A 25,172-nucleotide genomic window follows, 5' to 3' on the forward strand; every position below is an offset into this window, starting at 1 on the left:
CTCTTGTCTCAGCTCATCTACTGCTGAAACCACGCCTTTGCTCCCTGCATGTCAATGTTCTCCTGGCAAGCTGGCTGCCTGCATTTTACCCCAGACCAAAACTCTGCTGCTGATTTGTGTCTTTAATTGTGTCAAGCTTGGTTCACTCATTACTGCTGTTGTTTACATTGACTCGCATTTAAGCAACACCACAATTTTAATATTGTCATTCAACTTTAAAAATCTCCACTTGGCTTGTCCCTGCCTGTATCTGTAATCTCCCCTACAATAATCATTCAGGATAACTGTCCACATTGAATTCTGGCTTTTTGAGCTTCTTGATTTGGTTTGCAGTGTTAACATAGCTGTGCCTTCAACTGCCAAGCTGTGAATCTCTGGAAGTCCTTCCGTAAATCTCTCTGCTGCTGTACTTACCTCTCTTTCTTCCTTTAAAAAATAACTTTAAACCTTTGACCAAGCTTTGATAATTTACTGTAATATATCCTTATGTGGCTCAATGTAAAAGTTTATCCATTTCAGGAGATCATAAAGTACTTTTATCTGCAACCAAATCTTATCACCGACTATTTTGAGTTCTTGCTTATCATCTTGTCTTCCTTGCATTATTTTATCATTTTATCACTGCCAGTGACTTATTTTTATAACTTACTAATATCTGAATAGAAATAATGTTTTTGTATCTTAAATTACAGGAGCTAGAAACTGAATGTCTGCCAGTATACTGCATAAAACCAACATCAATTTAATGTGTTCAGAATTAAAACTCTAAGGAGTCAGTATATGTACTATTAGTACTTTAAGATGCAGAGTCATAGAACCCTCATAGCACTAAAGAAGGCCATTCAGCACATTGAATCGGCACTCAGCTGAGCGGCATGGTAGCACAGTGGTTAGCACTGCTGCCTCACAGCGCCAGGGACCTGGGTTCAATTCCCGCCTCAGGCGACTGACTGTGTGGAGTTTGCACGTTCTCCCCGTATCTGCGTGGGTTTCCTCCGGGTGCTCCGGTTTCCTCCCACAGTCCAAAGATGTGCAGGTCAGGTGAATTGGCCATGCTAAATTGCCCGTAGTGTTAGGTTAGGGGTAAATGTAGGGGTATGGGTGGGTTGCGCTTCGGCGGGTCGGTGTGGACTTGTTGGGCCGAAGGGCCTGTTTCCATACTGTAAGTAATCTAATCTAATCTTACAAAGAGCATAACACCCAGACCCTGTCTCCTACCATATCCTATAACCCCATGTTTACCATAGCTAATCCCACTTAGCCTGCACATCCCTGAGCACTATAACAATTACAGCATGGCCAATCCACCTAACCTGCACATCTTTGAATTATGGGAGGCAATTAGAGCCCCCGGAGGAAACGCATGCAAGCACAGGGACGGCGTGTAAACATAGACAGTAACCCAGGGCTGTAATCGAACCTGGGTGCCTGATGCTGTGAGGCAGCAGTACTAACCACTGAGCCACCATGCTGCACCATTTTAACATAGCACATTAAGAGTGGGTGGGAAGGCACATAAAACTGTTCAATAAGGCGAAGAAAGGGACAGACATCAGAAATGACTTGGGCATCAACTAAGTAACAAGCAATTCAACTCAGTCAATCGTGCAAAGTCTTTCTGAAATATCTCTGGCAACTGACGCCCCAAATTCTTAAATCGCCTTTGGCCACAATGGAGGTGCCAGTGGACAGGGAGACAGCTAATGTGTTTATGCTTTACAAGAAAGGTGATAGAGATAGTCTCCTGGTGTATCGACCAATTAGTGGTAGGGGAACTATTGGAAAAAGTAGTGAAGGAGAAAATTAATCTCCATTTCGAGAGACAAGGTTTATTCAGGGACCGTTAGCATGGCTTTGTCAGAGGGAGGTCATGCCGAACAAATTGGGTAGAATTTTTCAAGGAGGGGACAGTGTTTGGATGAGGGCAAGACAATTGATGTAGTTTCTATCAATTTCAGCAAGGTGTCACATAGGGAACTGATAAACAAGGTAAAAGCACACGAGATTCAGAGTAATCAGGCAAGTTGGAACCAAAATTGGCTTACTGACAGGAGAGAGACAAAAGGTGTTAGAAAGCTGTTTGTGTGATGGGAGCTTGTGTGCAGTGATGTATCACAGGGATCAGCACTAGACCCTGTATTATTTGGATTATATACATAAATGATGTAGATGAGAATGTTGGTGGGGGAACGGAGCACTTTGAAATGATGTTTGCGGATGACTAAAAAGGTTGCAGATGATGCAATGATAGGATGGATGGTTGACAGTGAGGAGGAAGGTATTCAGAATGACATAAATGGATTGGTCAAATGGGCAGGTCAATGGCAGATGGAATTTAACCCTGATAAGTGTGAAATTGTGCATTTTAGAAGACAAAACCAGACAAGGGAGAACTGACAGGACACTAGGAAGCTCAGGTGAACAGAGGGATCTTGGGATACTTTACTGATCCCCAAAGGAAGCAGGGCAGGTTAGTAGGATAGTTAAGAGTCATACAGGCCTCTTCCCTTAATCAGTCACGACATTAACTGTAAGAGCAGGAAGATGATGTTGGAACTGTACAGAACTTTAATTAGGTCATATCTGGAGTAATGTGTGCAGTCTGGCCACCACACTATAGGAAGGATGTGATTGCACTTGAGGGGGCTTAAAAGAGATTAACCAGGATGTTGCCTGGGATGGAGCAGCTATGAAGAGAGGTTGGATCAGCTTAGGTTATTTTATCTAGTGTGGAGAAGGTTGGGGGGGGCAGGAGGGGAGCCTGCTGGAGATATATAAGGATCTTGGACAGGGTGAAAACAAGTCTGCTGTTCCCTTTAGTTGAAAGGTCAGTAACAAGTGGGCACAATTTTTTAAATAGATTTTTTTATTGAAAGAAATTATAAAAACAATAACAATAAACCAACATCAACATTACTACGCATACAGTATAAAAAAGACAAAACAACAGCACAAACAAATACACAACTATACTTGTGCAAAAAATGCAAATCAGTAAAGGTAATTAATAAATAGATAAGTAAACAAAACAGCTCAGCACAACAAAACATTAACTCCTCCGAGAGCATTGAGTAATACATGAGTTTATTTGAAATTCTTCCTTCGAGGAGATCATGATCACTAAATCGGATTGTCATGGCTATGCAAAAGCCCAAGTTAAGATGGCAGAAAAATCTCCATCCACATAGTCCAAAAAGGGCTGCCACATCCGATTAAAACAATTTGGTTTTCCGGTGCACCATATTCGTAAAAAAGTCCAAAGGAATATGTTCGATGATTAGCCTATGCCAATTCAATAGACCCAGAGACTTTCAGAGACCCAACATGTTAGAATATTTTTCCTTGCACAAAAAATGTTTTTTTTTCCATGAGCGTGGGCACAGATGTAAAATGAAATGCAAGAGCTTTAAAGAGGATTCAAGAAAAATCTTTTCACCCAGAGAGTGGAGGGGATCTGGAATGCATTGACTGGGAAAATATTGAGTCAGGAAATCTCACAACATTTAGAGAGTACCTGGATGAACACTTAAAGTGTCACAGTATTCAAGGCTGTCGCCCTATTGTGGGTAAGTGGATTACTCATATAGTCAGAGAATCCTAAGAGCGTGGAAACAGGCCATTTGGCCCAATGAGTCCACACCAACCCTCCGACGAGTATCCCATCCCAACCCATCCTGTCCCTCCAATTCACATGGCTTATTTGCCTAGCCTAGCTTGTACGTTCCTGGACACTGGGCAATTTAGCATGGCCAATCCAGCTAACCTGCACATGTTTGGACTGTGGAGGAAATCCACACAGACAGTCTCCCCAGGGTGGAATCCAGTCCGGGACTCTGGTGCTGTGAGGCAGCAGTCCTAACTACTGTGCCACCCCAGGTGGGTAGTAGTTTATGTTTGGCAGTACAGACTTGATGGGCTGAAGAGCCTCTTCTGCACTGTGCTTCTGTGAGTCACAGTTGACAAGGACATTCAACACCATGTTAGCCTCCAACAAACTACAACAGTGAGAGTTTGACAACAAGTAACAAAAATATGAAGTAGTTGTCATGACCACAGATGTGCTTCAGGAAGACAACAAGAATTAAATATCAGAACTGATTTACAACAAAAAGTGTGATCATTGAAATGCTTTTTCTTGCATTAATTGCCCTAGTTATAACCATAACTTTGCTCCTCAGGATGACTGTGAGGTCACTGCAAATCTTATGGAACTTGAGAAGTGCCTAACAGCTCCCTGTTGAAGTATTAGCATGGAAACACCAACAACCATAACACTAGATGGAATTTTATCAATTACCAGAATTCATGATTGATTTTTCAATGAAATACAGAAGTACTGTATTTTGCAATTATTCACTACCAAAGGAGATGCCATTATACCGTATAACTGGTGCCTATCTTTCTGGGCTAAATTCTAAATTGTAGGACTGTGTTCATTTCTCTTCCCATTGTGACTTGGCTGAATTAAGTACTGCTCACAGCACTGCAACAACTTATTTGAACTGTCGTAGAATCCATACAGTGTGGAACAGGCCCTTTGGCCCAACGACTCCACACTAACCCTTTGAAGGCTAACCCACCATATCCAGTCCCCTACTCTATTACTCAACACTTCCCCTGACTGATGCTGCTGACCTACACATCCCTGAACACTATGGGCAATTTAGTATGACCAGTTCACCTAACCTGCACATCTTTAGGACTGTGCAAGAAAACCCACGCAGACACGGGGTGAATGTGCAAACTCCACACAGACAGTTGCCTGAGGCTGGGATCAAACCCAGGTCCCTGGCGCTGTAAGGCAGCAGTGCTAATCACTGAGCCTTCGTGCCACCCATATCAGACCTGTTATGGGCATTTGTGCCCCACACAAGGGTGAACACATTTTTCCGTTTGCAAACATTTATACATAGAACTTAATATGTTTTTAAACATTTATTTATTACACATTTCTCTGTGCATATTTATATATAAGCCACATTTTATATCTACAGATAGTAAGACATAAGCATGTGCAGTTGTAAATCACAAAAATTCAGAATAAATCAGTAAAACTAACCATATGTGCTGCTTCTTTCATTTACAATTATAGATCCATATAATATCTTTTATAAAGGATATATTGTTGTTGTTTCAGATATAACCGATACAGGTTGTGATGTCTCACACTCAGTTTTCAGAAGCCCAGCCAATTGTTTTTGACTGATGCAGCCAGTATCTTTTAAAATCTTTAGAAAACTATTTCTAAACTTCACTCCAAGAAATCCATAAAGAATAGGATTGAGACAACAGTGTACATATGCAATGCTCTCTGTTACAATAATTGTGTAGTATAAATTGCCATTATCTTCACAACTAGTTTTTTGCCTATTGAACGGTAGAATATGCATCAACAAGACAATGTTGAATGGCAACTCACAAATCACAAATGCGACTACAACTGCAATGATAATTTTTAATGATTTGTACTTCTGAAACCTGTTAGCTTGGATTAGGGTTTTTACAATGACTGAGTAGCAAATGATCATGGCCAGAAAAGGTATCAGAAATCCCACTACCATCTGTGTTACTTTCACTCCCACTTTGATCAGATTAGAAGAATCCACCATCTTACAGACAGATTTATTCGATTCATCAGTTTGAACTTGACTTAATATGAATTCTGGAAGAGCCAAAATCATTGCGAGCGCCCAAATGCCCACACAGACTAACTTACTGTGAAGTATGTTCTTTCCAGTATTAAGCATTTTTGTTGCTCGAACAATAGCTTTGTACCTGTTGATGCTCACACAGGTGAGTATTAGCATACAGCTGTAAAGATTGACAGTGTATGCACCATTCACAAGTTTGCACATATAAGTTCCAAAAATCCATTCAGAGTATGCATCAACCGCCCAGAATGGCAGGGTGCAGAGAAAGAACAAGTCAGCAATCGCCAGATTCATCATGTAGACATCTGTCATGGTCTTCAGCTTCTCATAGTAAACGTATATCACAACAACCAAAGCATTCCCCAGAAGTCCTGACACAAATAAAATGGAATAAAAGCAGGGTATAAAAACATTCTTGAAATCTGCAACTTTGGCATTCCCACAGAATTCAGAAGGTTCATAGGAGAATGTGCTATCATAATATTCATATTCTGTCATTGTTAGAAACCAGGAATCAGTCACAGGTCACACCTGAAATGAAGCACAGGATCTTGTCAAATATTGGGACATATTCTTATCTGGTTCTTCCAATGGACTTACACAATTATACCATTAACCAAAATAAAGTTATGATTTATTCAAATAATCTGATTAATGAATACTCATCCTAGTAATTTTCTTTTCTAAATGTTTTTAAGTGGCATGACCTGCCAAATTTATTTCTTACTATTCGCTATAGGCACTTAGTCCTTGTTTTGTTGCATAATCATTGCAAATTATAGAAAAGAAAATATATTTGAGCATTTGAAAAGTAAATATTTTTAAAGCATACTTTTTAAGATTCAACATTGAAAGCATCACAGAAAACTTACCTCAATTCAGGGAAATGTTGCAACTCTTGTATTAGCAGATAAGCCTGCCGGTCATTGGGTTTTCAGAACACGTCAAGCTGCATGTTACAGGTGATTTGAAACAGAACCCAGAACTGTTTATGTTTTATGTGTTGAAGTTCAAGGAAATAACGCATGCTTCAATTATAGAACAAGACTTCCTGTCACTCACTTTGTTGCAAGTGGATCTTTATCATACTTGCAGTACACTTATTTCTTTGACATAAATTCAATTGGTAAAGGGATGACACACAAAAAAAAGTCAGGCCAGCTATAACGGAATTCATCCCACTCATCTGTTGATTGCACACAGACCTGTAGATTTCTCAAATATTAGACAATTCTTTTGCGTATAGTAGTACTAAGCGTGTTCCTACAATCCTTTCCGTCAATGCATTCCTGATAATTGCAACTTGCTGCATAAGAAAGAATGCCCCTCACCTGCTGTCTTGACAAACATCTTCGATCTATATCTCTTCCAATTACTGCTCCTTCTGCTACTGAAACTTGAGGCCACAAAATTTAGTCAGGCCCAAAAAATGGGAGCACTGATTGTGATACTCAATTAACCCAGACCCACAACTTCATATCAAAGCAGAATACTGTAGATGCAGGAGGGCTGAAATAAGCACAGAGAGTGTTAGAGAAACTTAGCAGATCTGGCAGTGTCTGTGGAGAGAGAAACAGTTCATGTTTTAAGGCCATATGACTTCTTCCAAACTGAAAGAAATTGGAAAATCATTTTGACAGGGGTAGAGAAGGGGAACAGATGCTGGGACCCAGTGAAAAAGATAAAGGGATTGCTAACTGGGATGGAAGAGAAATAGAGATATGAAATGGAAATTGCTGGAAATTCTCAGCAGGTGTGGCAGCATCTGTGGAGAGAAATCAAAATTAATGTTTTGGGTGGAGTGACTCTCCCTCATGTTGCCAGAGCATTTCCAGCATTTTTTAATTTTTGTCTCTGATTTACAATATCCATGGTTCTTTCTGTTTTAATAGAGATATAAAATAATTAATTTAAGCGGTGCAATAGTGAAAATGGGTCCTTTTGGCTGACAGCACAGTAAACAGGACATAAACCAGACAAAGCTGTGGGTGTGAAAGTCAGGGGGAGAAGAATGCAAGAGATGTCTCTTGATTAAACTTAAAAGTATAAGTCATAAGTATCAAGTTCGCCTGGAGCAGTGTTTTGTAGAAGAATAAGACAGTGCTATTTTCTGGGTCTGTAGATTGAAAGAAGCAAAAATGGCCCTTAGTAGAGTGATAGGCCCTTCTTGTCGGATGTGGGAGTTTAGGGAGAGTTTACGTGTTACTGAGAATTATATCCGCAATAAATGCCGTTGGTTACAAATCCTATCAGATCGAATGGATGGGTTGGAGAGACAGTCAGAGGCAATGAGGAATTTACAAGAGCAAAGGGGTGTGATGGATGGTAGTCATAGGAAGGGAGAAAAGTCACAGATATAGTCGGATAGATGGACTAACTCCAGGAAAGGTAAGAGAGGTAGACAGGTAATGCAGTAGTCTTCTGTGGCTCTCCGTCTTTCAAACAAGCATGCTGTTTTGGAAAATCTAGGAGGTGATGGCTTCTCAGGGGAATGCAGCATGAACAGCCAGATTTCTGGTATCGAGACAGGCTGTAATGCAATGAGGAGTACGTTGGGTTCCAAGAGATCAATTGTATTAGAGGACTCTCTAGCCCAAGGCACAGACAGACATTTCTGTGGCCAGCAGCGAAAAATCAGAATGGTGTGTTGCCTCCTTGATACCATGATCAAGGCTGTCTCAGAGAGGGTGCAAAATGTTCTCAAGGGAGAGAGGGACCAGCAGGAGGTCATTGTATGCATTAGAACCAATGACATAGGAAGGGAAAAGGATGAAATTCTGAAGAGAGAATATAGAGAGTTAGGCAGGAATTTAAAAATGAGATCCTCGAGAGTAGTAATACCTGGATTATTTCCAGTGCTGCAAGCTAGTGAGGGTAGGAATAGGAGGATAGAACAGATGGATGCATGGCTGAGGAGCTGGTATATGGGAGAAGGATTCACATTTTTGGATCAATGGAATCTCTTCTGGGGTAGAAGTGACCTGTACAAGAAGGACGGACTGCACCTAAATTGGAAAGGGACTAATATACTGGCAGGGAGATTTGCTAGAGCTGTTCGGGAGGGTTTAAACTAGTAAGATGGGGGGGTTGGTATCCCAGGGAGATAGTGAGATAAGAGATGAATCTTAGACTGGTATAGTTGAGAATGGAAACAAGTCAAACAGTCAGGGCAGGCAGAGAACAAGGTAGGACTGATAATTAAACTGTATTTATTTCAATGCAAGAGGCCTAACGGGGAAGGCAGATGAACTCAGGGCATGGTTAGGAACATGGGACTGGAATATCATAGCAATTACAGAACATGGCTTAGGGATGGGCAGGACTGGCAGCTTTATGTTCCAGGATACAAATAATACAGGAAGGATAGAAAGGGAGGCAAGAGAGGAGGGGGAGTGGCATTTTTGATAAGGGATAGCATTATAGCTGTACTGAGTGAGGATATTCCCGGAAATACATCCTGGGAAGTTATTTGGATGGAACTAAGAAATAAAAAAGGGATGATCATCTCATAGGGATTGCATTATAGGCCCCCTAATAGTCAGAGGGAAATTGAGAAACAAATTTGTAAGGAGATCTCAGTTACCAGTAAGAATAATAGGGTGGTTATGGTAGGCGGTTTTAACTTTCTAAATATAAACTGGGTCTGCCACAGTGTTAAGGGTATAGATGGAGAGGAATTTGTTAAGTGTATACAAGAAAATTTTCTGATTCAGTATGTGGATGTAGCTACGAGAGAAAGTGCAAAACTTGACCTGCTCTTGGGAAATAAGGCAGGGCAGGTGACTGAGGTGGTAGTGGGGGAGCACTTTGGGGCCAGCGATCATAATTCTAATAGTTTAAAATAATGATGGAAAAGATCGATCAGATCTGAAAGTTGAAGTTCTAAATTGGAGAAAGGCCGATTTTGATTGTATTAGGCAAGAACTTTCAAAAGCTGACTGGGGACAGAGGTTCGCAGGTAAAGGGATGGCTGGAAAATGGGAAGAAATGAAATAACAAGAGTCTAGCGACAGTATATTCCTATTAGGATGAAAGGAAAGGCTGGTAGGTGTAGGAAATACTGGATGACAAAAGAAATTGAGGGTTTGGTTAAGAAAAAGAAAGAAGCATATGTCAGGTATAGACAAAATAGATTGGTGAATCCTTAAAAGAGTATAAAGGCAGTAGGGGTATGATTAAGAGGGAAATCAGGAGGGCAAAAAGAGGACATGAAATAGCTTTGGCAAATTGAGTTAAAGAGAATCCAGAGGGGTTTTACAAATACACTAAAGTCTAAACGGTAACTAGGAAGAGAATAGGGCTCCTCAGGAAGGCAGCCTTTGTGTGGAGCCGCAGGAGATGGGGGAGGTACTAGACGAGTATTTACTGTGGAAAAGGATATTACTGTGGAAAAGGATATGGAAGATATAAAATGTGGGGAAATAGATGGTGACATCTTGAAAAAATGTCCATATTACAGAGGAGGAAGTGTTGGATGTCTTGAAAATCATAAAAGTGGACAAATCCCCAGGACCTGATTAGGTGTACCCAAGAACTCTGCAGGAAGCTAGGGAAGTGATTGTTGGGCCCCTTGCTGAGAAATTTGTGAGGTGGTGGAAGACTGGAGGTTGGCTAATGTGGTGCCACTATTTTAAGAAAGGTAGGTAAGTGCAAGCCACGAAGCAATAGACCGGTGAGCCTGACGTCGGTGGTGGGCAAGTTATTGGAGAGAACCCTGAGGGACAGGATGTACAAGTATTTGGAAAGGGAAGGACTGATTACGGAGAGTCAATATGGCTGTATGCATGGGAAATGATGTCTCACAAACTTGATTGAGTTTTTTGAAGAAGTAACAAAAGGGATTGATATGGGGCAGAGCAGTGGACATGATCTATATGGACTTGGGTAAGGCATTCAACAAGGTTCCCCAAGGGAGACTGATTAGCAAGGTTAGATCTCATGGAATACAGGGAGAACTAGCCATTTAGATACAGAACTGGCTCAAAGGTAGAAGACAGAGGGTGGTGTTGGAGGTTGTTTTTCAGACTGGAAGACTGTGAACCAGTGGAGTGCCACAAGGATTGGTGCTGGGTCCACTACTTTTCATCATTAATATAAATGATTTGGATGTGAGCATAAGAGATATTGTTAGTAAGTTTGCAGATGACACTAAAATTGGACAGTGAAGAAGGTTACCTCAGATTACAAGGGGATCTTGATCAGATGGGCCAATGGGCTGAGAAGTGGCAGATGGAGTTTAACTTAGATAAATGCAAGGTGCTGCGTTTTGGGAAAGCAAATCTTAGCAGGACGTATACACTTAATGGTAAGGTCCTGGGGAGTTGGAGGATTTGAGCTATAGGGAGAGGTTGAATAGGTTGGAGCTGTTTTACCTGGAGTGTCAGAGGCTGAGGGGTGACCTTATAGAGGTTTATAAAATCATGAGGAGCATGGATAGGATAAATAGACACAGTCTCATCCCTGGGGCGGTGGAGTCCAAAACTAGAGGGCATAGGTTTAGGGTGCGAGGGCAAAGATATAAGAGACCTAAGGGGCACGTTGTTCATGCAGAGGGTGGTGTGTGTATGGAATGAACTGCCAGAGGAAGTGGTGGAGGCTAGTACAGTTGCAACATTTAAAAGGCATCTGGATGGGTATATGAATAGGAAGGGTTTGGAGGGATATGGGCTGGGTGCTGGCAAGTGGGACTAGATTTGTGTTGGGATATCTGGTGGGCATGAACGAGTTGAACCAAAGGGTCTGTTTCTCTGCTGTACATCTCTATGACTCTATAAATGAAGGACAAACATCATAAACGTCAGGTTCTAAAGCAGTGGAATTTAATATTGAGTTCTGGAGGCTGTAAGGTGCCTAAGTAGAAAATGAGGTCTTTTCTGAAGAAGAGTCACGGTGTTAACTTTGCTTTCTCTTCACAGTCGGACCTACTGAGTTTTTCCATCTATGTTTCAGATCTCCTGCATCTGTAGTACTTCCTTTCATTATGGAGATCCTTCAATTCAGAAAAAGGATCACTGGACTCAAAAGGTTAACTCTGCTTTTCCTAGCTCCATCCAGCCCAGTTTCTTGTTTCTCAGTGGTGGGACAGGGAGTAATATCAAATAACCTCAGGAGGCAAGCTGTCAAATCAAATATTGTGAGGCTAACCTGTTTTACGATTATTAACCTTGGATAGTCACGTTCAGCAAATTTGGCACAACCCCCTAAACCCAACGCAAGAATGACTATGTTAACAGCTTTTAGGCCATGGTGGGATTTGAACCCATGGTCCAGAACAATAATGCGGGGTTTTGGATAACTAGCCCAATGACACCGCTGCCTTCACCACCACCTAATCAGATGCATCAGAAGGTATAAAATTTAAAATTCAAGAGGTAATAATGAGCCCGTACGAATCTTTAATACAAGCTCAGTTAGAGCAAACGTGGGCAGTTTTGGGTTCTGTGCTGTAGGGAACACATTGAGGGGTGCAAAACACATTCAGTGATGTCAGACCTGATATGATAAAAGGGAAAGCAAGCCTCATAAAATTTGGAAGGGTAGTAGTTTCCAAATGGCAACAAAATTGTGGTATAATCTTTCATAATTTAAGATTGTGGAACAGTGGTGAGAATACCTTGCAGAGGCAGTGAGTGACCTCAACTTCCAGGCACCATCTCCTTCTGGCTGGGAACCAGTGACCTGATTTAATGTTTGTTGTGGGGCTATTAGTTAGCTCAGAACAAGACTTCAACCTCACCCGTGAAGTAGTCCTGCTTACGAGAGCTGACAATAAATCAAAAAGCTGGCTACTGAAGAAGGGTTATACCCAAAACATTGACTTCTCCATCTCCTGATGCTGCCTGACTTGCTGTGTTCTCCTAGCCTCCTGCTTGTCTACCTTGGATTCCAACATCTGAAGATTTTTTGTCTCAACTCTCTTATCACAGTAACATCACCAGGGCCAGAGTCCTTTGTTGGGCCAACAGCCAGTCCCCAGTCTGAACTGGGAACCAAATTATATCCAGTGTTTCACAGGGGCTGGTCATTTGTGGGGGGATTGGAAAGTGAATCTACAGAGATGTGCTGTACTGAGACTGAGAGATCGCTTCCATTATATCTGACAGGAGGGATCTCTCTCAGCTCGCAAGACACCATGCAAAATACCAGCAACAATTGGAAAAGACCCTTAAGTGGACATTAGTAGGCCACTTTAGAAGCTCAATTAGCCCAAGGATAGGTTGCCTGCCCATTGTACCCTGCATCCTTAGCAAAACACCAGCAGAAGCAGGTAAGCAAATGCACAACGTCCATCCATTGTTATGACCAGCGCCCAGCCATGCAAGAGGAAAAGGAGTGATAAAATTCAGGCCAATGGGACATTGTAAATACAATCTGTTTCCAGTAGTTGTTGGATCAAGGATTATGATTTCAATATTAAATCTGAAGAGATTTTGCATTGACAACAAGATAAACTGATTGCACACACTTGAGACTGTGAAATTAATTTCCGTGGTTGAGGCAGAAGCTATATTCTGAAGTCTGTTGCTTCCACATTGTGATTTAAAATGTTAGTATGCCAACCTGTGGCCAAATGGAGAAGTACATGCATTTGCTCAGAAAAGAGTGGTCAGTGTTAGCACTGGTGCCTCACAGCGCCAGGGACCTAGGTTCAGTTCCACCCACTGTCTGTGTGGAGTTGGCACATTATCCCCATGTCTGTGTGGGATTCCTCTGGGTGCTCCGGTTTATTCCCATAATCCAAAGGTGTGCAAGTTAGGTGGATTGGCTGTGCTAAATTGCCTGTGGTGTCCAGAGATGTGCAGGCTAGGTGGGTTAGTCATGGGAAATGCATGGTTACAGGGTTAGGATAAGGCGCTGGGTCCGGGTAGAATTGTCTTTGGAGGGCCATTGTGAACTCGATGGGCCGAATGGCCTGCTTCCACATTGTAGAGGTTCAGTGATCCTATGATTTCATTCATGCAGGCATTGGTCAAACCTATATGTAAAATGAACGTTAACAGCTGAGGGGTGTATCAGGCAAGGTGGCTAAATGTGCAGGTGACACAAAGGTAGAATCTATGTCATGAAGATGATATAACAATGATGCAGATAGCTTTATAGATAGGTTAGGTACATGGATTAAAATCCAGCAGATGGTATATTATGTGGGAAAGTGTAAGGTTATTCACTTTCACAGAAAATATTTTAAAAACAGCATTACTTAAATGGAGAAGGACTGTGGAATTCAAGGGTGCAGAGGGATCCAGGTGTTCTAGTGCATGAGTCATAGAGGTTAATGTGCAGGTACAGCATGTAATTAGAAATGCTAATGGGATGCTAGTCTTTATTCTGAATGAGTTGGACATAACAGTAAGGATGATATGCTTTAATACCGTCGGGCCTTGGTGAGACCACACCTCAAGTACTGTGTGCAGCTTTGGTTTCCTAGTTTAAGGAAGGATGTAAGTTGGTTGAAGACAGTTTCAAAGAGGTTTGCTAGATTGATACCTGGACTGAGCATGTTACTTTACGACGATATATTGGACCTGTAGTGGTTGTTTTTACTGGAGCTCAGAAGTAAAGGGATGCTTTGACCCTGAATGGTCTTGACAAGTTGCACTTGGAATGAATGATTCTTGTGTGAGTCCAGAACCAGAATCCAGAATTGTTCTAAAATTAGGAATTGCCTTTTTAGGACAGAAATGAAGGGATTTTTTTTATTTCTCAGAGGGTTGTGAGACTTTGCAATTCTCAGTCTCAGATGATGATGGGTCATTGAATAATTGACAAATATAGAGAGATTATTCAATTAAAATCAAAAGACTGACAATGCTGAAAATTTGAAAATAAGTTCAAAATCTGCGTGGGTTTCCTCCGGGTGCTCCAGTTTCCTCCCACAGTCCAAAGATGTGCAGATCAGGTGAATTGGTCATGCTAAATTGCCCGTAGTGCTAGATGTGTTAGTCAGAGGGAAATGGATCTGGGTGGGTTACTCTTCAGAGGGTCAGTGTAGACTGGTTAGGCCAAAGGGCCTGTTTCCACACTGTAGGGAATCTAATCATGCTGGTGAATCACAGCAGCATCTGTGGAGAGAGAAACCAAGTCAACGTTTCGAGTCTGATGTGCCTCTTCTTTGGTTCATTTTCACGTTTGAAGAATTCATGTCAGACGCAAAACATGAACTCTGTTTCTCTCTCCACTGATAGATTATTGTTTGGCAAGAGAATGGGAGAGCAGATGGGAATGTGGAATTCAAACCACAAACAAATCAGCCATAATCTTATTCAACGTGAGAGCAGGCTTGGAGGGCCAAATGGCCTATTTCTGCTGATAGATTACATTCCCTACAGTATGGAAACAGGCCCTTCGGCCCAACAAATCCACACTGACCTTCCAAAGAGTAACCCACCCAAACCCCTTCCCTACCCTATGCCATGAACAATTTTAACTTGACCAATTCACCTAACCTGCACATCTTTGGATTGTGGGAGGAAACCCACAAAGACACGAGGAGAATGTGCAAACATCACACAGTCATCCGAGGCTGGAATTGAACCTGGCTCCCTGGTGCTGTGAGGCAGCAGTACTAACCATTGAGCTACCGTGCTGCCCCTTGTTTCATGTATTCTTAATTTCCAACAAATCTTATTGCAGCCTTTGAACTGTACTGGCTAGCCTGCACTCATTAATGGTAGCTTAGAGGGCAATCAGGTACGGCAGCAGCAGCAATGCCTCATTTCTATTTCAGATTGCTTCACGCCATATTTTGATTATAAATGGAAACAATTATGACCATTCCAATGCTATCTGTGTCCAGAGGACAGGGATCCATCCATGAGAAGGGCACAGTGCTTAAATCACACAAGCCCACTGCAAACATTAGAAAAGAGGGTGCACGTACTCTGCTCTATTACTTGTACCACTAGAAATATAAGAGGTGAGGCGATGGAGGGATTTGTAACCAAGGATGAGAAGTGTAAAATGGATTGTCATTTAACAAGGATCCAAAATGTTGGGTCCGACAGTGGACAGGATGCCTTCTGGGCCTCCAACTATTTCTTCGCAGACTAAGCTGGTGGTTGACTTATGCGAGGAGTTGGGGCTGGTGGATATTTGGAGATGTCTTCAACCTACCGGCAGGGACTTCACCTTTTTTTCAAACCCACATAAATGTCACACGAGGATTGATCTCTTTCTGGCTCCCTCAGCCCCTCTGGATTCGATTATAGGTTGTAAAATTGGGGATATAGCTATCTCTGATCACATGGCAATATATTTGGAGGTTAAGGCCAAGAGTGAAGGGCTAGGTTTGTGGCAGTGGCGTTTGGACCCTTTTCTCCTTCAAGATTCCAAATTTGTGGAATACGTTTTGAAGGAGTTTCAGGAATCCTTGACAATCAACTCAGGCACAGCTAGTAGTCCATCTATGCTATGGGAGATATCTAAGGCCTTTGCGAGGTGATTAGTTATTTCCTATTCGGCTAGTCGGAACGACAGAAGGAGGAACAGCAGCGTCTACTTGAGACGCAGTTGAAAGCCTCCGAGGCGGCACATTTTGCATGGCCTTCGGTGAGTAAGCTACAGCAGATCAAGGCCCTCCTGGCTGCCTTGAATTCAATACTGTCACAAAACGCAAAGAAAGAACTTGCTTTTGCTAGACAAAGGCTGTTCGAATATGGGGATAGACCAGGGAAGAATTTAGCTCCCCAATCCATTACTGCAATCAGAGACAGAGCTGGGGTCCTTACATATGATACTAAAAAGATTAATGAGGCCTTTTGGAGCTTTTACTCGGAATTGTATCAGTCTGAAGGTTGCGAGGATAGGAGGGCTAAAATGGAAGCCTTTTTTAAGAACTTGGACCTCCCAGGGGTAACCTTGGAACAGGCCTCTCTCCTTAATGCCACCTTGACAGCTCAGGAAATACAGAAGGCAACTAAGCAACTTCAGAGTGGGAAAGATCCTGGTCCTGATGGTCTCCCAAATGAATTTTATAAGGAGTTTATAGGGATTCTGTCAGGGCCGATGTTGGAGATGTACAATCACTCCTATATGCATGAACGCCTACCACCATCTTTAAGAGAAGCTAATATTTCCTTAATTCTTAAGAAGGGGAAGGTTCCTGAGGATTGTGCCTCATACAGGCCCATCTCTCTATTAAATTCAGATTTCAAGATTCTGTCCAAGATCTTGGCACTGAGATTGTATTAATAAAGAGGACCAGACAGGCTTTATTAGGTAGGTCCTCTAATAATATTAGAAGGTTGCTGAATATGGTCAAGGTTTATCAGCAACAATTGATTCATGGGTTGGTGATTTCCTTAGATGCAGGGAAAGCATTTGACCGGGTGGAATGGCCATATCTTTTTTAAGTCTTAGAACAGTTTGGATTGGGTGGTGTCTTTGCTAGGTGGGTGGAGTTTTATATCACCACCCTGTGGCCGCAGTCATCACCAATGGGGTGAAGTCTGGGAATTTTAGGATTGGTAGGGGTAGTCAGCAAGGCTGTCCCCTCTCACCGTTGTTGTTTACGTTGGTGATAGAGCCGCTGGCAGAGGCCATTCGTCAGAACATCCACATAGCCGCTCCGGAAGTGGGATCAACGGCATACAAGATTACACTGTATGCGGATAATTCCTTCTGTTTTCATCGAACCCAATGACCTCCATACCCCATTTGATATAATGTATCAATTCATTTGGGGCAATTTCAGGATATAAGATTAACTTTGCAAAATCGGAGGCTATGCCTTTGGGGAACCATAAGGATGTGCCAGAATTTGAAAGTGGTCCTAAGTTACCTTTTAAGTGGTCACGGACAGGGTTCCAATACCTAGGCATTTTTATCAGCTCCAAGTTTGACCTGTTATTTCAGACTAACTGTGCTCACTTGCTCGACAATACTAGGCGAGATCTCCAGAGATAGGAGGCTCTTCCAATTTCATGGCTGGGCCAAGTATCTCTCATTATGATGAATGTTCTTCCTCGTTTGCTTTATCCCATGCGTATGCTCCCTATAATGTTTCCCAGGTCAATGCTACGGAAGCTTGTGGGAAGCTTCCTTTGTCTGGCATCAGGAGGTATCAATTGAGTTCCCTGCTGTCCTTTGTCTGCGATTGGGTAGGTAACGATCCAAACTCAATACGGCTGTATAATGAGGCCTCCCAAGCAAAGTGCCCTCTTACTAATCTGTTTTTCATGGATAAGATGAGGACAGTTATGGACCACTGCCAGAACCCCATTGTCATTAGTACAGTCAAGACATGGAGGGCGATGCATTGCTTATCCAAGACTTCACCACTTATGCCTATAGTAGGCATGTCAGGGTTCCGACCAGGGATGATGGACTCAGGGTTCAAATTATGGGCAGCGAGAGGAGTTTCTGGTTTGGAAGACTTATTTGAGGGGAAGGTTATAATGTCTTTTGAGCAACTGAGCACAGCAGAGACCTTTTCCGTTTTTATTTCAGGTTAGGGATTTCATCCAGAAGAAGACTACATTTTTCACTAAGCCCTATAAGCCCGATACAGAGAGGTTGTTGCTATGTTCCACAAGCACCCTTTCGGTTAGTGTCCTCTATCACCTGCTGGGTGGCAGAGACTGGAAGGATATTAATCGGTTATGTGAGGTCTGGGAGCAAGAGCTGGGAGTGGAGATCTCTTCTAAAATATGGGAGATCATAATGGGAGAATGCTCGAAAGATCTCAATCTGTAATAGGATGTGCGCTACGCAGTTACAAGTTCTGCACAGGGTTCATTTGGCACCAGACCATCTGGCGAATTTTAATAAGGGACATCTTCAGTGTGTCCCAAATGTAAAATAAGTGTAGGTACTCTTACCCATTGCTTCTGGACATGCCACAGGCTCTGTGTTTGCTGGAGCGCTGTGGCGGGAGAGATAGGGTATTGAGGACTGAAGACAAAGTAGACCCGATATTTCTCCTCTTAGGTCTACCGAATTTACCATCTTTAGACGGGCATGGGAAGAAACTATTTAATATTCTTGCATACTGTACACGGAAGAATATGCTGATGAACTGGGTGTCTGAGAACCCGCCGGGCTTGCTGGGATGGCAGACATTAATTATGGAGCACATTCGCTTGGACTTTTTTACAAACATCGTGCACCACACAACAGACCATTTTTATAAGACATGGCAGCCCTACTTGAGTTATTTGGATATAGATTTGTCATTTATCTTAACTAGGTCTTTTGTTTAACCAAGATGGTTAGGTTTGTCAAGCCCTGGGCCCTGGAGGGGATCTCCTGAGTTAATACGGGTATATATACAATGCTCCCGTTCCTCTGTTTGGGAGCTTTGCGCCGAGTATAGCTGTTCTTTATTCTGTGTTTTTTGTTTTATTTTTGCTTTTCTTTCTTTTTTTGATCTATTAGTTATTTACTTATTTATCGGTGTTGCTTTCCACAGTGTTTGTATTATAGGGTAGGTTCGTCGCTAGTAGACAGGAGTTGTATTGTAATTTGTGTTTTGTTTTCTTTTTATTATACTGATATTTGTTATTGATTGTATTTTATAATAATTTTATATGTTTGCAAAGTTAAAAAATTTGCTAAAAATATATTTTCACAAAAAAAGGAATGCACAGATAGTGAGGACTACAGATGCTGGAAAATCAGTCGATAAAATGAGGAGTTGGAGAAATCACAGCAGGGCAAGCAGCATCAGAAGAGCAGGAGAGTCAACGTTTTGGGCAGGACCCTTCAAGACTGGCTGATGAAGGATACTGCCGAAACGTCAACTCTCCTGTGATGCTGCTTGCCCTGCTATGCTTTCTCTAGCTCCACATTTTATCAACTCCAATGTAAGTCAGCAAACAAAGGGATAATGGGTGAATGGGTTTGTTGTGCCTGAAGACACAGGGTGTAGATGGTTTAAGGTTTAGAACATGGGAGGCTATCCAGAGATACACTGGAATAGTCATATCCAGGGGTAACAGGGAAGTGAATGCTGTCAGTCAATATTCTAGGCATGGCAATAGGTAGTAAAACTGATGACATAGGCACGTAGTCAGGGTCAAATATGGCACCAGTGTTGAGAACTGCCTGTGTCAACCTCATACAGTGGCCAGAGAGAATACTGGAGTTGATAGTTAGAGAATGAAATTTGTAGTGTGTTCCAAAGACGAAGGCTTCAGTTTTCTCAATATTTATTGCAGAAGTATATAAAAACTCTATAAAATCATGAGGGGCATAAATAAGGTAGATAGCCAACAGCTTTTCCCCATGGGGCATAGGTTTAAGGTGGGAGGGGAGAGATATAAAAGGGTACAGAGGGATAGTTTTTTTTTACACAGAAGGTGGTTAATGTCTGGAACAAGCTACCAGGGGTAGTGGTGGTGATAAGTATGATTTTGTCATTTAACAAACATTTAGACAGATACATGGATGGGATAGGTATGGAGAGATATGGACAAAATGCAGGTAAATGGGACTAGTTTAATTGTGAAAGTTGAGTGGCATGGACAAGTTGGGCTGAAGGGCCTGTTTCCATGCTGTAAATCTCTATGACTCTATGTCGTTACCCACACAACGCAGGATGTCTGAGAAGTTGTTTGACAAATTAGATACAGTGGAGAGACCTAACCAGGGGCTCTGTGAGATGGTGGTGGTGGATATCATCACCCTACTAAGGGAAACAGGTGTTGTTGGATGATGTTGCACAGGGGCAGTGTGTAAAAGAGAAATAGGATAGATCCATGAAGGACACCAGAGTTAACTGCAGGAGCAGAAACATAATCCATTGTAGGTGAATCTCCAACTAAGATTAGATAGATAATGATAACTTCTTGAAGAAATCAAGGATGAATCTTCTAAGTGTTTTGTGCATTATCTATGTACTCATGGATTGAATATTTTCACATTCGTGTAGATGCACAGATAATTTGAGTGATTTTTTTCACATTTTGGCAAACCTTATTAATCATGCAACCTGCCTCCAGTACTGCCTGAACATGTGTTGCTGGAAAAGCGCAGCAGGTCAGGAAGCATCCAAAGTGCAGGAGAATCGACGTTTCGGGCATGAGCCCTTCTTCCTGAAAGAAGAACATTTTCAGCTCTGATCTCCAGCATCTGCAGTCCTCACTTTCTCTTCCAGTACTGCCTGTCTCACCCTGCCTAGCACTCAGCAGTAGTTGGAAATGTTTGCTGGTGCTGGGACATTATGGCATTTATGTTGAATTGGTGTATTTAAATCACAGCCATTTCAAATGCTCCCAGCCTGGTCTGAAGTAGCCACCCAGGCCATTGCATGGCCACAGTCCTGGGAACCCGCTGCAATGAGGTTAATGACTCTTGGCCACTCCCCAAGGACTAGTACATCCATGTTCCCTTTGCTCACACTACTCTATTTCTGTCACCAAGATTCATGGTCCACCATTCTTACTATTGTATTCAGCACTTTCCTTCAATGGTTCTCACTCAACGAACCCTAGAGACACAGAGTCGTATAGCAGAAAAACAGAACCTTTAGTCCAACTCACCCATGCTGACCTGGTTTCCCAAACTAAACTAGTTCCATTTGCCTGTGTTTGGCCCATATCCCTCTAAAAGGTAAAAAATGAGGTCTGCAGATGCTGGAGATCACAGCTGAAAATGTGTTGCTGGTTAAAGCACAGCAGGTTAGGCAGCATCCAAGGAATAGGAAATTCGACGTTTCGGGCATAAGCCCTTCATCAGGAATGTGGAGAGTGTGCCAAGCAGGCTAAGATAAAAGGTAGGGAGGAGGGGCTTGGGGGAGGGGCGATGGAGATGTGATAGGTGGAAGGAGGTCAAGGTGAGGGTGATAGGCTGGAGTGGGGTGGGGGCGGAGAGGTCAGGAAGAAGATTGAAGGTTAGGAGGGCGGTGCTGAGTTGAGGGAACCGACTGAGACAAGGTGGGGGTAGGGGAAATGAGGAAACTGGAGAAATCTGAGTTCATTCCTTGTGGTTGGAGGGTTCCCAGGCGGAAGATGAGGCGCTCCTCCACCAGCCGTCGTGTTGTTATGTTCTGCCGGTGGAGGAGTCCAAGAACCTGCATGTCCTCGGTGGAGTGGGAGGGAGAGTTAAAGTGTTGAGCCATGGGGTGGTTGGATTGGTTGGTCCGGGCGTCCCTGAGGTGTTCTCTGAAGCGTTCCGCAAGTAAGCGGCCCATCTCCCCAATGTAGAGGAGGCCACATCGGGTGCAGCGGATGCAATAGATGATGTGTGTGGAGGTACAGGTGAACTTGTGGCGGATATGGAAGAATCCCTTGGGGCCTTGGAGGGAAGTGAGGGAGGAGGTGTGGGCGCAAGCTTTACATTTCCTGCGGTTGCAGGGGAAGGTGCCGGGAGTGGAGGTTGGGTTGGTGGGGGGTGTGGATCTGACGAGGGAGTCACGAAGGGAGTGGTCTTTGCGGAACGCTGATAGGGGAGGGAAATATATCCCTGGTGGTGGGGTCCGTTTGGAGGTGGCAGAAATGACGGCGGATGATACGTTGTATACATAGATTGGTGGGGTGGTAGGTGAGAACCAGTGGGGTTCTGTCTTGGTGGCGGTTGGAGGAGCGGGAAGTGGAGGAGATGCGGTGGAGGGCATCGTCGATCACGTCTGGGGGGAGTCTGCGGTCCTTGAAGAAGGAGGCCATCTGGGCTGTGCGGTGTTGGAACTGGTCCTCCTGGGAGCAGATGCGGCGGAGACGAAGGAATTGGGAATATGGGATGGAGTTTTTACAGGGGGCAGGGTGGGAGGAGGTGTAGTCCAGGTAGCTGTGGGAGTCAGTCGGTTTATAGTAGATGTCTGTGTTGAGTCGGTCGTCCGAGATAGAAATGGAAAGGTCTAGGAAGGGGAGGGAGGAGTCTGAGACAGTCCAGGTGAATTTGAGGTCGGGATGGAAGGTGTTAGTAAAGTTGATGAACTGTTCAACCTCCTCGTGGGAGCACGAGGCAGCGCCGATGTTGCGGAGGAAAGGATGAGGGGTGGCGCCAGTGTAGTTGCGGAAGATGGACTGTTCCACATATCCTACGAAGAGACAGGCATAGCTGGGGCCCATGCGGGTGCCCATGGCAACTCCTTTAGTTTGGAGGAAGTGGGAGGATTGAAAAGAGAAGTTATTCAGAGTGAGGACCAGTTCAGTCAGTCGAAGGAGGGTGTCAGTGGAAGGGTACTGGTTGGTGCGGCGGGAAAGGAAGAAGCAGAGGGCTTTGAGTCCTTCGTGATGGGGGATGGAGGTGTACAGGGACTGGATGTCCATCGTGAAAATAAGGCGTTGGGGACCGGGGTAGCGAAAATCCTGGAGGAGGTGGTGGGCGTGGGTGGTGTCCCGAACGTAGGTGGGGAGTTCTTGGACTAAAGGGGACAGAACCGTGTCGAGGTACGCGGAGATGAGTTCGGTGGGGCAGGAGCAGGCTGAGACAATGGGTCGGCCGGGGCAGTCAGGTTTGTGGATTTTGGGCAGGAGGTAGAAACTGGCGGTGCGGGGTTGTGGGACTATGAGGTTGGAGGCGGTGGATGGGAGATCCCCTGAGGTGATGAGGCTATTGATGGTCTGGGAGATGATGGTTTGGTGGTGGGAGGTGGGGTCGTGGTCGAGGGGGCGATAAGAGGAGGCGTCCGCGAGCTGGCGTTTGGCCTCAGCGGTATAAAGGTCGGTGCGCCAAACTACTACCGCGCCTCTCTTGTCTGCTGGTTTGATGGTGAGGTTGGGATTGGAGTGGAGGGAGTGGAGGGCTGCACATTCTGAGGGTGAGAGGTTGGAGTGGGTGAGAGGGGTGGACAGGTTGAGTCGGTTAATGTCGCGGCGGCAGTTGGCTATAAATAGATCGAGGGCGGGTAGAAGGCCAGCACGGGGTGTCCAGGTGGATGGGGTGCGTTGGAGGCGGGAGAAGGGGTCATCAGAGGGTGGGCGGGAGTCTTGGTTGTGAAAGTAGGCACGGAGGCGAAGGCGGCGGAAGAATTGTTCAATATCTCGCCGCGTGTTGAACTCATTAATCCGAGGGCGTAGGGGAATGAAGGTGAGGCTCCTGCTGAGGACTGATCTTTCATCCTCAGAGAGGGGGAGATCTGGAGGGATGGTGAAGATCCAGCATGGCTGGGAGCTAGGACCTGGTGTGGGACTGGAGCTGGGGGTGGGGGCGGGGTTATGGGCGGGGACAGAGATCAACGTAGGGGCGGGGTTAGACGTGGTGACGTTGCTCGGTGTGGGGGTGGGGTCAAGCGTGGGGGCGGGGTCATGCGTCGTGACGGAAATAAGCGTGGGGGCGGGGTTACATGTGGTGGCGAAAGATGGCGTGGGGGCGAGGTTATGCGTGGCGACGAAGGTTTGCGTGAGGGCTGGGTTACGTGTCGTGACGAAAGACGGCGTGGGGGCGGAGAAACCTGAGGCGTTGTGGTCCTGCAGGTTAGTGATGTCAGTGGGGGCGGAAGTGGCTGCGGCGACGGCAACCGAAGGGGTGGAAATGGTTGTGGCGACGAAAGAACCGTAGTCATTCCCGGTAGCCGCGGGGGTCGCGAGTCCGTCGGCGATCTTCCTGGCGATCGTGGAAGCGGTTGTCTGTGCGGTGATCGCCGGGGCGGTTGTTTGGGCGGCGATCGCGGAGGCTCTGAGGTCGGTGGGGGCAGAAGTGACGTCACGGTCGGCAGCGGCCGTTGGTGCCGCGGGCGCTGTAGCGGCCGTGTGTGTAATGGCGTCCGACAGAAGATTCTGGAACAGTTGAGGAACCACGAGTGTGGGGGTAAGTACATGAAAGTTTTCGGTACTTACTGTCTTTAATTTCTGATATGGCTAGGAAGAACTGTTTGTTTAGTGTGTGGATTCTTCTGTAGATGAAGAACAGCAGGGGTCCTTTGCAGGTCTGTGAGAGTGTTGTCCTGAACTGGGTTAGGGCTGATTGCAGGGAATGTAGAAAGGGGAGTGGTCAGCTGTCTAGCTGAGCTGAGCAGTTTTAGTTCAGTCTTGATCTGGTTGGATGTGCAGCAGGGAGCTGTGTGGAAACTCTCTCTCTCTTTTCTGCCCTTCAACTTTAACCTGTAAGCATGTGATCCATTTATGGTTTTTAAAGGGAGTTTTCATATTGGGACTGTTGTGTATATTTGAAACAGCATAATTAAGTCTAGTTGGATGGGTTGAATTCTGTAGGGGTTCTTTATTCTGTTCTTTGTGTTTCATTACGTAATTTTGTGAATAAATTTTTGTCTGTTTTAAAATCTAGTAGTCAATCTAGCTAATTAACTCCAGGTAATTTTCACTGTACACTTACCGAAACAAATTGCAAAATTATTGTCTGAGCTACCTGCTTAAGAATGTTTTGAGTGGTCTGGTTTAGTCCATAACACTAGACTTAGAACTACTCCTCTTAGGTTTTCAAAAGCCATTCATTTGAACAGCATGCAGTGTGTTTGCTGCATATTTGCTGTCACATCCTGTAGCTGTGACATTGACACAGCACAGTGTTTTACATTAAGGTGTCCACCTAATTGAGTGTTCAGTGCTAGCAAGTGTGAAAAGCTACCTGACATTCTGTTTGTACAAAAAAGCAAGGCAGAGATACTGCAAGCTTTCAACTAAG

General features: G+C 44.1%; 2 protein-coding genes across 4 annotated transcripts in view; one reads left to right on the top strand and one right to left on the bottom strand.

The window, feature by feature from the left end:
• Nucleotides 1–25,172, top strand: part of fyco1a (FYVE and coiled-coil domain autophagy adaptor 1a) — a 184,700-nt gene that overhangs the window by 110,686 nt on the left and 48,842 nt on the right. The window lies entirely within an intron of this gene.
• Nucleotides 5,078–6,606, bottom strand: LOC132832308 (C-C chemokine receptor type 7-like). Its single transcript, XM_060850201.1, has 2 exons — nt 6,524–6,606; nt 5,078–6,182 (listed from the first exon to the last, which is right to left on the bottom strand). The coding sequence occupies exon 2, from the start codon at nt 6,147–6,149 to the stop codon at nt 5,109–5,111; it is 1,041 nt and encodes a 346-aa protein (XP_060706184.1). The 5' UTR covers nt 6,150–6,182; nt 6,524–6,606; the 3' UTR covers nt 5,078–5,108.

Source organism: Hemiscyllium ocellatum, chromosome 34, assembly GCF_020745735.1.
Source record: "Hemiscyllium ocellatum isolate sHemOce1 chromosome 34, sHemOce1.pat.X.cur, whole genome shotgun sequence".
Lineage (NCBI taxonomy): Eukaryota > Metazoa > Chordata > Chondrichthyes > Orectolobiformes > Hemiscylliidae > Hemiscyllium > Hemiscyllium ocellatum.

Excerpts from the sequence above, each read along its gene's own strand:
- LOC132832308 (XM_060850201.1), bottom strand. The coding sequence starts at position 6,149 with ATGACAGAATATGAATATTATGATAGCACATTCTCCTATGAACCTTCT.